Source organism: Trichinella spiralis (genome assembly GCF_000181795.1).
Source record: "Trichinella spiralis strain ISS 195 chromosome Unknown Scfld9, whole genome shotgun sequence".
Taxonomy (NCBI): domain Eukaryota; kingdom Metazoa; phylum Nematoda; class Enoplea; order Trichinellida; family Trichinellidae; genus Trichinella; species Trichinella spiralis.
The window spans coordinates 4,901,259-4,914,327 of NW_003526948.1; the positions used below are offsets into that span (position 1 = coordinate 4,901,259).

The 13,069-nt window shown below is 34.0% G+C and overlaps 4 protein-coding genes across 4 annotated transcripts; 2 read left to right on the plus strand and 2 right to left on the minus strand.

Annotated features, from left to right (window-relative positions):
• Positions 1–140: 140 nt before the first annotated feature.
• On the minus strand, positions 141–2,741 carry Tsp_05703 (WD domain, G-beta repeat-containing domain protein). Its single transcript, XM_003372027.1, has 10 exons — positions 2,648–2,741; positions 2,507–2,578; positions 1,619–1,728; positions 1,457–1,563; positions 1,276–1,400; positions 1,010–1,210; positions 879–952; positions 568–814; positions 335–467; positions 141–267 (listed from the first exon to the last, which is right to left on the minus strand). The coding sequence occupies exons 1-10, from the start codon at positions 2,739–2,741 to the stop codon at positions 141–143; spliced, it is 1,290 nt and encodes a 429-aa protein (XP_003372075.1).
• Positions 2,742–3,027: 286 nt separating this feature from the next.
• Positions 3,028–4,543, plus strand: Tsp_05702 (hypothetical protein). The gene is made up of 4 exons (XM_003372028.1): positions 3,028–3,760; positions 3,828–4,069; positions 4,140–4,205; positions 4,436–4,543. The coding sequence occupies exons 1-4, from the start codon at positions 3,028–3,030 to the stop codon at positions 4,541–4,543; spliced, it is 1,149 nt and encodes a 382-aa protein (XP_003372076.1).
• A 441-nt stretch (positions 4,544–4,984) lies between these two features.
• On the plus strand, positions 4,985–8,493 carry Tsp_05701 (hypothetical protein). Its single transcript, XM_003372029.1, has 4 exons — positions 4,985–5,448; positions 5,643–6,665; positions 8,023–8,331; positions 8,388–8,493. The coding sequence occupies exons 1-4, from the start codon at positions 4,985–4,987 to the stop codon at positions 8,491–8,493; spliced, it is 1,902 nt and encodes a 633-aa protein (XP_003372077.1).
• A 599-nt stretch (positions 8,494–9,092) lies between these two features.
• On the minus strand, positions 9,093–12,279 carry Tsp_05700 (caenorhabditis elegans ly-6-related protein). The gene is made up of 8 exons (XM_003372030.1): positions 12,256–12,279; positions 11,801–11,922; positions 10,858–10,895; positions 10,662–10,757; positions 10,202–10,393; positions 9,632–9,872; positions 9,178–9,236; positions 9,093–9,127 (listed from the first exon to the last, which is right to left on the minus strand). The coding sequence occupies exons 1-8, from the start codon at positions 12,277–12,279 to the stop codon at positions 9,093–9,095; spliced, it is 807 nt and encodes a 268-aa protein (XP_003372078.1).
• Positions 12,280–13,069: the final 790 nt, after the last annotated feature.

The window sequence follows — 13,069 nt, forward strand, 5'->3', positions numbered from 1 at the left end:
TGCTCAAACAGCATCAGCACATCGTTTTATTTTACTCTTTCATATCAACGTATCCTTCATCAACAACAGGAATAATAAATTTATCTTCGCTAAATTCTACGCTTTTATTTCTTTGAATAATTCTTCTTCTTCCTCTTTCATCACATTGCTTTGAACATTGTCAAACAACCATCCGTACCACCACCGACTAAGTATTCCGGATTCGAATAGTCACAGCAGAGTATCCTCTTGGCACAAGTTTTCATGTCGTAAAGTGGTGACTTGGTGCTAGAAGGGAAAAGGAAAAATATAAAAGCATCTCAAAGCCAAATTATTCAATTTATAACAAGCTCACTTTCTTATATCCCACAACTTCAACAGTCCGGCGAAATCGGAAGACAAGAACAAATTGCTGTTGGTTTTGCTCCAGTCGACCGAGCTCGCCCATTTCGAGTGCGAATTGAACAATGCTTTCACCATGCTTCCCTCTGAACGACAGAAAACGAATCATTCATTCAAGGTAATAATTTAAAAAATCACTTCCACAATTAATTGTCTATTTCAACTATTAATAAATTCATAGATTACCGGTGCTTCTAACATCCCACATGCGCACCGACTTGTCCGAACAAGTCGACAACAGCAGATGGTTCAGTGGCGAATAAGCAACGTCAGTAAAGCAACAGTCGCCGCTCAACGCGCGCACTCTTTCCAGATACTCAACATTCCACACGTGAATGCTGTGATCCCAACTAGCAGTGACCACTTCGCTTGGAGATTTCCAGCAAACTCCAACTACTTGATCCCGATGGCCCGCCAACGTGAACATCGGTGTCTAAAATTCATCCTTGTTCAAAATCTACAAACACTGAACAACAACCCTCGACAAAAAAAAATACCATTTTATTGCGCGACTGAGTTCGAGATGCAACGTGTCGTCCGTTGGGATTGTTTGCAAAATTCAGCGGTATATCTGAACAGTGCAAAAGTTACAAAGCGGTGGACAATTCGAAAAGTGGAGTAAATTTACTGGCAATATCCCATATTTTCAAATAAGTATCGGTTCCTCCGCTGGCCAATTTCAAACCATCACTGCTCGCAGCTACGCATTCCACAGACTCCTCATGGCCGATTCCAATTTTCGAAATAATAAATTCGTTGTATTCGTAATGAAATGCACCGACCAGAACATTCTGATCCGATGAGCCAGCCGCAAATTTCACCACATTCGCTGTAAAGTAACAGAATGTACATTTTTTAAATACAAACGACGTCAAACGAAATCAAAATACTCACCAGAGGACTGATCTGGAATCACGGACAAAGCTTTCAAAGAACGGTCACTGCACTTCAGAAAACCTAAACGCTCACCCTCGTAATTCCAAGCGCTGACAGTACCATCATAGCAGGTTGACAATACGCTGAAATAAACAAAATAACCAATACGTGAGCAAAATACATTTCATTGGATACATACAAACGTTTCGTAGCCTGCGCATCAGAAACCCATTCCGATTGTTTCACACGCTGGTGCGGAGTAGGCTCCGGATGATGCTGAACACAGTCAATTTCAACCCCGCGTTCCTAATATATCACTATTGAAAATATATTTCTTAAAAAAGGAATTTTCATTTCTCACAATCGGATAAGGATGTTCGGCAATAAAGGCTCCCAGTGTATCTGAATCCGTAAACAACGAACCATTGATCAAGAAATCAAAATTCTGCGACCATTCAACAGAAGTGTGCTCTAAAAAGATTACAGTTTAAAATTTCAATTAACTTTGGCATTTTATTACTACATACCTGTCATCAATTTGTTGGCAACTTTATTAAGTTTTTCAAGGTTCGTCAATTCATTCAGATATAAGATACATGGTTCAAGTCTAAAAGGTAAGATTCACCATTATATCATATGTCACTAAATTTGTGTTTATTCAGCATACTTAGATAAGATGGTAAATTGCGTATACCAATACGTATCCATTGATGTCAGAAGTAACCGGAAAGAGGATTACGTTTGAACCTGAAACAAAAAAGATGAATAGATCAGTAAATAACACGTGAAGATAAAAAGAAAAATATCTAGCTAGCAAACGCTTCACACAAATGACAAAATCGTATTCATAAATGAAGGTTAATTAAAACATAACTTTTAAAAAGTTTCCTTTCAAAAAGAGACACTGAAATCGCGCACCGATGTCAAGACAACCACAGTTCAAAGTGAACGACCACTTTGAAACACTGAAGGATTAGAAAGGCAGTTCACAAATTCAACTACAGTAATCACCGTATTTTTGAGCAGCAGGATTATTTATTCCAAAATGTTTATCATGAAATGTTTTCAAACTTTTACGTATAAATAATTTTAATTTTAAAAATAATGTATAAAAGTTTAAATTAAACTTTTTATTATTCAAATTCTTAGCTAATTTTATCCTTCGGCATACTGTATTTTTAGATTTATGTAATAATAAAAAATCGGGGGATAGCTAAAACTACACTAAATTTTCATCACGTTTTCTTACTGATCGTTGAATATAATGGAAAAATATCTGAAATATCAACCGACTCGACGACCGACGATTGTCGATGGTTCGCTGAAAAAAATAATGAAAATTCTTCTTCAAATAGAAATAAATGCTTTTGAATTTTCTCTACATACTGACAGCGATTAAATCTATCAAGATGATTGCAGTAGATTTGCGAAAGCACAGAATTATACAACAGGCGTAAGCTTGTTTGAAATTCTTTCAAAAACATTTTAAAACTCTGAAATTAAACTTGCATTTCATTACCGTATGCAGTGTTTGCATATTAATTTTATATTTGTTGTAAAATTAAATAATACAAATGAACTTTGAGGATATTTTTTTGGTTTAAAATTAAAAAGCAATTATTAAAAAAATTAATTATACAACTGATAAAGTTCAATTCTGCAGCAATCAAGTTCAAGCCTTTCATTTTGCAGTCTACTACTGTTCCCTTTATTAAAGAATCAGATTATTTTTGACCATTTTGCTATCGTTTGAAAAGATAAAGTTGAAAAATGTCCATCGCGCACGGTTTGTTTGGCAATTTTCAGTCGGACCAAGATTTGTCTTGTATTGCGAAAAAGTTGAAAGAAGAATCCGATTCACTGATGAAGCTGGATACGATGCTTGAAGAGAAAATGCGAATATTTTCCGGTTTCGCCATAGCATTACGATTGAAAGCCGACTTTGATCAACATGCCACCATTTTAAATCGTATGCTTCCTTGTTGGATCGGCGTACAAATGGTCACATTTTCCAAATTTGCTGTCTGTGTTCAGATTGAAAATAATTTCGAATGTGAACTCAGCGGTTGGAAATTACTGATCGAATTACGGCCGGTGATTATTTTTACCGGTCAGATTCAGGATAATAATTTTCAAACTGTCAACGAAGTAGTCGATCTTCCACTGATCGAAAGCAAATCATCTACATGCGTCGACGTTGTTTTGTGGGATATTTTCAAAAGTCCAATAATGGAGGTGCGCTGTTTTCTGATGAGAATATTCGAACATCCCATTTCGAACGAGTCTTTATTTTACAAAATTCAAATTGGTGAAAAAATAATTACTCTGATTGATTGTATGATCGGTTCAAGTGATGGAATGAAAAATCAGTACACGACTGAGAATTTCACTTGCTATCGGCACCTCCACGCAGCAGCAGCAGGGCAAGCGACCGGAGAAGCAAACGTAGTGTTGAAATTTGAGCAAAACTTTATCAGGACATTATTTAAATGCGACAATTTCAGTAAGCTTATTAATGCAACTTTACAACCGCATGAAATTGCGATTTGATTCATCATCATTTTGCACAGATTCGACAGCGACTAGTCTTTTGCCTTTGCTGTTGCCATGCTTGAACAGTTCAACGGATAACGCAACACGGCGCGATTTTTCGTCGTGCTCTTTTACTCTGGGCATTTTCAATTCGGTCAGATTTACTGTGAATTCTGCATCCGATGCATCATCACGAGTTGATTTGCAAATTTCTCTCCAAGGCTGTAACTGTGGCATTTTGATGTCACTTATGTTAGCAACGCTTTTGATCAACCTAATAGTAAGTTGAGTGTTTATTAATTTGAATTGGATTAATTTTGTTCGTTCGATTGATGAATAAATAATTTCAGATGAAATTTCAATCTCAACGACAAATCATTTCAAGGCAGCGATTTGCTGATCCATCAATTTTAGAGGTACGTTTTTGTTGTGCAAATGAACTTTGAAAATTTTTACTAATTTAGTTAAAAATTGATATTTTTTAAAATTTCAGCAATCAATTTGTGTTGATCTTGTCATTGAGAAAGTGAATTTTTTTTATCAATTAAGTATTATTTATTTTATATTTAAAATGAAAAATGCACGATAAGTGGTTTTGGAAAAAATTTTTTCTTTCAATGATAAATGTGTTAATTTTCCTTTTCAGACAGTAAGAGCTGATGTGAAGAAAGCACTTGAATTGTGCAATAAAAAAAGTTTGGATAGTCATTCCGATGCAGATGAGTCGTCGTTCTACGGCATACCGTTTCTTTGAGTTCTCTCTTCATTCATATATTTATTCGTATCATAAATTATATTTATGAATTTATCGAATAAATAAAAGAAATTAAATTATTAACAAATTTTTTTAACAGAACTTTTACTGATTCTTTTTTTAAAGATCCGTTGTTGATGAAAACAAAGATACAATTAGTCGATCGTTATACAACGTTTGCGTTCATCATCGAAAAGGATCGTCGTAAATATGATAATAATAAATGAGCAGTTTCATCAGCTTCTGCTTTCAATTTTGTTTGTGCCGTTTCCAGGCAACGGCGTTGACTTGCACGTCAAATCTGCTGCTGCTGCTGCTGCTGCTATTCAACATTAGCTTTTGGCAAAATTTGTGTATTTGTTCAAATGTTTTTAAAATTGACCAAACAACAGCAATAATAATTATAATAATTCTGTTGCCGAGAAGAACAGTTTCGAAACGATGGGAAAAGTGAAAAATTTCGAAGACGTCATTTGCACGAAAATATCCGTGAAACCGTTGAATGCGAGAAAGTTGGATTTGTCGAACAGTTCGACCCAAGTGCCTTGTCGTCAAGCGGTGAACAGCTACAGTCAGACGGAAAAAGAAAGCAAAGCTGTACAAACGGACGGACAAAAAGCCACGGTCAGATTGACAAATTCAAATTTGACCACTGATGACAAACTGGCGGTGGTGAGCTTCTTGAACAGAGCTGAGCGGATACTGTTGACAGCGATGAGAAGAAGCGAAAATTATGGAAAAATCCTCTCAGCCGGTCGTGTCTCGGGTTCGCAAATTCGAAATGCCAAATTGATGCAGAATTTGACTTTGGACAATTTGAAAAATATGCCCATTTCTGCCATTGCATACAACTGCAACGGTTCACTGATCGCCGCAACTTATGCCTATTCGAATCACGAAAGTTGGTGAGTCGAGTTGATTGAAAATTTTTATTTTTTTTTTCAACCATATTTTCAAACTGTTTTTATTTGTTGAATTTCATTTCAGTTTAATGAACCGCAATATGTAATACAAAGTTCATGCAAATTTTTGTTTGAAAAAGAAAAACAGTAGTTACAAAAATTAAAGTGATTTTCAAGTTCGAATAATTTTCATTCAGGTGTTTCCACGAGAGTATGGTTTGTTTGTGGACAACGGTCAGCGGTGGCGGTGGTGAACTGGTGAATTCGAAACCGAATTGTTGTCTGCTTTCAACTAGCTGTTACAACGATTTGTGCTTTCATCCGTTTAATGGATCGTTGATCGCGTTGGCTCAGAGAAACGGCAAGGTAGAAGTGGCGGATGTTTCTGCAAAAACCACCCTGGACGGTGAACGGAATCACATCCTAATAACCGGAGTGAATTGCGTCGGCTGGAAAAACGCCGACACTCTATTCTGCGGTTCTTCGGACGGTGTGGTGACTTTGCTTCGCTGCGGCCGCGATCGCAGGCTCCAACTCTGGTCGTCGTTCAGCGTCAGCTTGGCCAGCTTGCCCAAAGCTATGCGAATTGGGCAGTTTCCGTCGAAAATGAAAACCTCCATCAGTAGAGTGATATCTTTGGCACGCGATTCGGACGAAGTGGTAGTGGCCACCGAAACCGGCGCTCTGCTGCTCTGCGATGCCAAATCTGACCGGCGTTCCAACGAAACTTATGCAAATTCATTCCAGACAGCGGTGGTTCGAAGCGATGCCGTTCGCCTTTGCTTGGATCACCACTGCGGTCCTGTGAGCGATTTGGCCAGCGCCGACTTCGCTTACGACGGCTTGTTCTCTTCGGCCGGTACCGACGGTCGGTTGAAATTTTATTTAAATTCCAAACTGTTCAAATTGTACCAATTCGACATTGCCAAATTTGTCCTGTCGATCGCCTGGTTCCACGCCTGTCCCATGCATTTCGTCTGCTTGTTGCGCGACGGCCATGTCGAACTTCACAATTTGCTGCTCACCGAATCGGACATGCCGATTTTTGCATTCCGAGCATTCGACGGCCAACTGTCGTCTGGTCGTGTTGTGTGCAATCCAATTTTGCCCAACATATTGCTAATTAGCTCGGATCAAAATCAGCCCAAGCTTTACCGACTCGAGGGAACCGTGCAGCCTGTGCCCAACTGGCGCGCTGCGTTGACCCAACTCTGCTCTCAGTCGGTTGTTATTTGAAATTTAAAAGAAAATACAACTATTATTATTATTATTATTTAAATATTATTTCAAGTTTCATTTTTTAAAAATATCTACAAAATACATCTTTTAGATTATTTTGAAGGGAAATGAAAACAAATTTTTATTTTTCTTTTTTGAATTAAATGACGTAAGCTATTTTGTAAAAATATAAGCATCGTCAAGTTGCAATGTTTGTAAAGAATAACTTTCTCGTATTTTTTGCCAAATTTTTGCAAGTTTTAAAAATTGCTCAGCCAATCTAACTTATGCATATATATTTTTTTTGAAAATAATATATTCAACAAAAACTATCACCGTCGATAAATTTATAGATCTCGGTTTACAAGCGTTCATTGTTATTTCGGTGATCTTTCTTTTACACCGATTTTACATTATGATTAAAAAATAATTTAAAAAAAAATATTTAATTAAAAAATTATTATTAAATAAACAATTTGTAATAGTCGCTGATTTAGTTTTTGTTTTCGCAAAATTTCATTATCGTAGAAGCGTTTGTATTGTGGTTTTGGACCATTTACATGAAAATCAATATTTGTCTTCTCTTTTACCGTATGTGATGGAGTGTGCTTTCCTCGGAATGTTCTATTGGTATTCCGATGCCATTTTGTTCGATTCAAGTTAATTTTATGAGGTTCTTATATATTTTATAATAATTTCATAATTGTAATTCACGTTTATCTCGATTATATTTGAATGAATTGTATTTTTCTCCAGTGATGCCGTGTATTAAAAATGACCTGTCATGCAAGTGTCAATTCGCGCGTTAGAAATTGTGAACTGCTTATCTTAAAGTGTAATCATTGTAATTGTTGTGGTTTAATTTCGGTTATGGCTTACAACCGTTGTCCAGTAGTATTATCGATGATTATTTTTTTTCTTTTCAATTGTATGCACACATATATATTTTTTTTCTATTGAACTTCAATTTGACCAGCTATTAATGGTGACATCTTGCAGAGTCGAATTTTCCCATTGACGAGCACTTGATAATGTCTGACAGGGAATTTTTTCTCGCATTCATGATGAAGAATTTCATGCAAATCGGTATTTTTTTCTGTACACATTTTCGTTTTTCTCTTGATGATGAAGATCTGTTGTTTTGCAGGGATTCGTTTGGATGTGGATTTTGTGGAAGAGAAGCGTAAATCTTTGTAATTGAATTTTTTTTTGAAAATTTTGTTATTAATTGATTGTCAATATTTTTGTTTGAAATTTTTAATTTTTTGCATTATAAACTTTTTTGTGAGTGAAATGCGTTGTGTTGGTGGAAGTTATGCGTTGAGATATTTGGTTTTGTATCTTGTGAACAATTTTTAGACCGCGCGATGTTCGTCAGCGAGTGGAAGCCTTCATTGGTGATAGTGATTTGAGAACTTGCATTCGCGCATGCTCGTACATATTTAAGCTGGAGGGTGATTTCATTGAGCTAGTGAACGAAAATATCATGAATGTTTTGGTGGCGTTGAACAACATGATCTGGAATCAACCTAATCACATGGTACCTTTGAATAAATTTATCGGAAGTATGGAAACTTGCAAGATGTCGACAAATTTGAAAACTTTTTTGGACATAACGGACGAGATGTCGTTTATAGATTTCATGGAAAAATATCAGACTATGTTTCAGTAAGTTAATTTTATTTTAATAACTTATTTTTGACAGATGTTATGATGTTTTGTAGACTTTTTTCCGAACCATCCACTGGCATATGGATAATTGCTACTGATCATCTTCCATTTTATTACGAAATACAATCTTTGATCGAGATGGCTCTGCCTGACTTTTGAAATTTGTGCTCTTCTGCGGCGAGCAGTGGTTTTCTTAATTTTCACTTTAATTCGTTGCAAGCCGTTGGCGATTGTTTTCAGTGTTGCTTTTGGAAGCATCTTGGCACTGCTTTTTAGAAATACATATATCTATTGTTGCTGTCGTGTGTTTCTTCTGCTTATGGTTGTTTTTACGTTAGCGTAAGTTGTTGTATTCATGCTGAAGATTTGTTTTTGTTTTTGCGACGCATATTTATGCTTTTCCTCTCTCCCTCTCTCTCTCTCTCTCATGGAGAATTTTCAGTATTTTTGCAAAAGAGTGGAAACTTTGTTTACTGTTTACTTGATGCTGTTGTTCTGTATTTTTCCTGATAATTTAAGTCTCAGACATGGCAGGTGTTTTAGAAATTCATAATACAGATATTGAAATATAAGGTTTTGGAAAGTATCTTCCAAAATGTTCTACTTAATGTTAGATATTTTCAAAAATAATATTATTTTACAATACTTTTTGTTTCAGCAGTAAGCGAATTAATGAATTTTTTCTTTTTCGAGAATTGTTAAAAGCATTTAGTTGAGAAAATTTCTCTTTATTGCAAGTTTTATTACAAGTAGACAATTCAAATATGAAGTATTCGATTTGTCAACTGTTCATCTGTAATAAATACATGCTTTTAATCAACATATTTTCAACTGCATTATAACTTGCATTCAGCAATGTATATTGCAGTAGTTGCGCTGCTGTGCGTGGTGTGCTTTCTGTTCTTAACAATAACTATTCATACATAATAAAGGTAAAAAATTTTGTTAATCTTTGTTGCCTTTTATATTATTTGGCCATATTTATGCTACTTAGCCCAAAATATTCATTATTGTAATTTTCTGAATGATGAACAACAAAGGGGCAATAGCATGCAGAGTGTAGAAAGGAATTTATAGCTTCGAAAGATATAAGCGTATCACAATGAACAACTTTACTTCTTATAATTATGTATAATACTGGTCAAACTTGCACCATCAGCATCAATGGTCAGAGAGATTGCACTAAAAATTATCGTTGAGCAATCTATCGTAAGGATATTTTCATTTGACAATTTCATATCAAATTTTTATGCTTTCATACAGGATAATAAATAAGATAATGGAGGCAACGAAATACACAGGATGATGCAGCATTTTTCTACTGCAACTGTTTCGAATTGCTTTGGCGCCGTTGCACTCATTTCCATAGCAAATGCAGGCAGTTACTTGATCTTCCATGTAAGAGTGACTACGGAATAGCTGGCTTCGGGATACACGATGACAAATATTTTTCCTCTCAAGTCCCATTTTGTAAATTGTCACATTATTAAATCCTTTTCGTGCAATTTTATGAATGCAACCACGAATGTAATTAAATCCTGTAAATTGTCCTAAAATTGATAACAAATGAGCATTTTTCAATGCAGCTTCAAATACACTACTATTCTGTTCTCGAATTTTAACCATAAAAATGTGCATAATTTATCAGACGTAAAAGTTTCTCAACTGCTATACTTATAGTATATTATTACTGCGGTTGATTTCAGCACATCTTACAGTACTGTAATATATTTTTTTGCAACTTAGTATTTAATTGTTGGTCTGATTCGGTTAATACCATGTTTAAGGTACAGAATTTGTTCTATAAAATTCAACTCGCCTCTACCCTTACAACTGTGTATAAAATTGCACAAGCATGCATAAATACCTCCAACATATGAGGCTTCTGATATCATCATGCAGGCGCTGTTGCATGATACCGTCCCTATTTTTCCATTTTTCATCGGCTCATCACAATCATCAGTAAAATTCAATGGTGCAAAGTAAGTATCTGACAAGAAATACCACTTTTCTTTGAAAGCTAATGACATGCAGCTGTAACATCGGTGTTCCAAGTAAGCTAAAACAATAAAATTATTTTCGAATATAAGCAACAAATATTATTGTGATTGTTGTTTTTGTTCTTATAATTGCAAGAATATTTTCATTTAACCTTAGAGTTTATTCAAATTTCAATTTGCATTTAGCAAAATAGAGTATCATTGTTTATTTATTGATAAATTACCTTTATCCCCGACAATTATATGATTGAAATTGTGATGCAATTCATAAAACAGCACACTTTATGTTAATTTTTTCGTGTTTCAATATGATTAATGCACACTTACCGGCGCAGGAAGTGATAAATGCAAAATATAGTGAAAGCAGAAGACGATTTGGTAGAAAAAGTGATCCAGAACAGCCGTATTTGATTATCATAACTGCTGAAAGATGCTAATTTCAAAAACAAGAATCAAAGCAAGCGTCAATAACGACTGTATGACAAACAATAAGCTGCATGCAACAACAATAAACGACAATTACCATCACCAATGTCGCCTGCTGCTACTGTCTGTGGTAAGCTGAAATTTTGCTACACGTAATGAGATGCCGTTTGACAAGTAATTTTATAATTCAGCTTGGGTTATAAATTAAGCAAACTAATTTAATTTTATAATGAAAGAGTTGAGAAAATTAATAATCACAGCAATAATTCAAAATGTAACACTGCTATGTGAAAATGATTTTAGCAAATGCTCTTATGATAAAATAGCATACATTAAAAAGTGAAAGATAGCATTAAAAATTTTCAACACTTTGTAATAGCACTTTTTGATTGCATGCAAATGCTATTTATGAATATTGATGAGTATATTATATTGAAGATTATGTTTTTATTATCTACGAAATGTGCAACGTGAAGTTATTTGGCTGCAATATATATATAAAGCTTGTGTTTAAAGTCTAGAAAAGCAAAATCGAGTAAGAAGCGCGGTATTGATGTATTGCAATTTTATAATCTGATAGAAGAAATATTTTTATTGCCCATAAAGTAAGAAAAGAAAAGCTACATGCTAATTGTTTCAACTAAAGTTTCTTCAATAGAAAGCAGTGTATATTGCGTATGTACATATTGCTAAGCAGATATAGAAAAGATTTTTGCAGCATGAATATATTGTCCACTTTGAATTCCAAAGCATTGAAACCAAAATAACAGATTATTTAAATTTATAATTGAAATGGGGAAAATGTTAAATAAATTTGTAAAATTATTTAAACAAGATTTTTTACAAAAATACAAAATTCATAATGTAAAGTTGAATTCGAAATTTTGAAAATATTGGTCATTAAACAAAAGTAAAAATAAAGAAATAGCTCAGTTTTTTTTCGGCATGCATTCAGATGTGACACACCTACAGCGTAGCTGTCGACGATCAGTGCGTGTAGAAAAGCATTCGAATACGAATTTAAAGCATCCATTGAAAACTTTTCCCAACTCAATTTATCATCTTTGAAGGAATTGATTTCATAAAGTTCACATTGAAATATGAAAAGCTTGTGTTCTTGTTTCGAAGATTTTGCCTTCTGCGCTGATTGCGTTGACAATAGCTTGAAAAATAAGATTGTGCAAAGCAGCATTCGATCAGTCTCACAAGAATAAGCACTCAGTTTAAGTTTGAAAACTCTTAAACAAGTGACTAATTGTACTTGAGTAAAAAAGATAAAATTTTTGCCAGTCAATTGCCTTTTTTCTCAAAATGTAGTTATGATCTATTCAAGTGGAATAAATTAATGCTATCCAACCTGTAATAGTTTCCACAATGCAATCGGCTATCGTTTCAACAAAAGTTGATTTATTATTTTTAAAAAGAAATAAATCAATGAAATATATTTAGAGTTTTAAAAATAATTGATTAAAATTTACAAAATTCAATCACTTACTGTGCATTGCATCTGAAGTGGCATGGCTTTTTCTATGATTTTCTTCAAATAGAAAGCATGCATCCAGAATTTTAATATACTAACTTAAAATTCCAAGGTTTTCTTTTGTCAACCAGATTCTGACAGATTTGGTATTACAATTTTGCTTTTCAACAATATGCTAGCAGAAGATGGTGATTAGCACGAGAATGATGGTTGTCAAATTGAAACTCTTCTTTTGTTAATCAATCAGTCAATTAAATTTCTAGTAGGTAGTATAGAATAACTGCTGAAATATACGTGTTTTGACAAACCTGGATCTTTGTCAAGTTTAAATTTTGAAAAATCTTTTTATCAAAATCCTCTTTTTCAGTTTTTTTCACTGATATCATTTAAAATGTTTAAAATTAAATAAGTAAAAGCAATTTTGTAAATAAAACAAGAAATGTTCTGAAAATTACTTAAAGTGAAAAAAATTAGTTTTCTTTGTTCTGCAGAGAAGCAGAGATGTTGTACTGCTGAATGGACTATATTATTTCACTTGTTGATTGCTTTGTTTTGTTATCTATGCCAGATTATATAAAATAAAAATTATTTAAATGGACGCAATGTTAATGATGAAGCGAACATTCTAAAATGAATCACAATTAAAATCATAATTTCCGCATGTATTCCAAAAAGCTAATTCATCTGAAAATGCAAGTCGAGCATGTATTGTCAACAGCGTGAACAACACTGATTAGATATGAATGATTATTAGAACAATTTTAGAGAATTATATTACAAATCTATGTAACATTTATTATTCAGTAAATAGACTAAAATTGAATTTTCA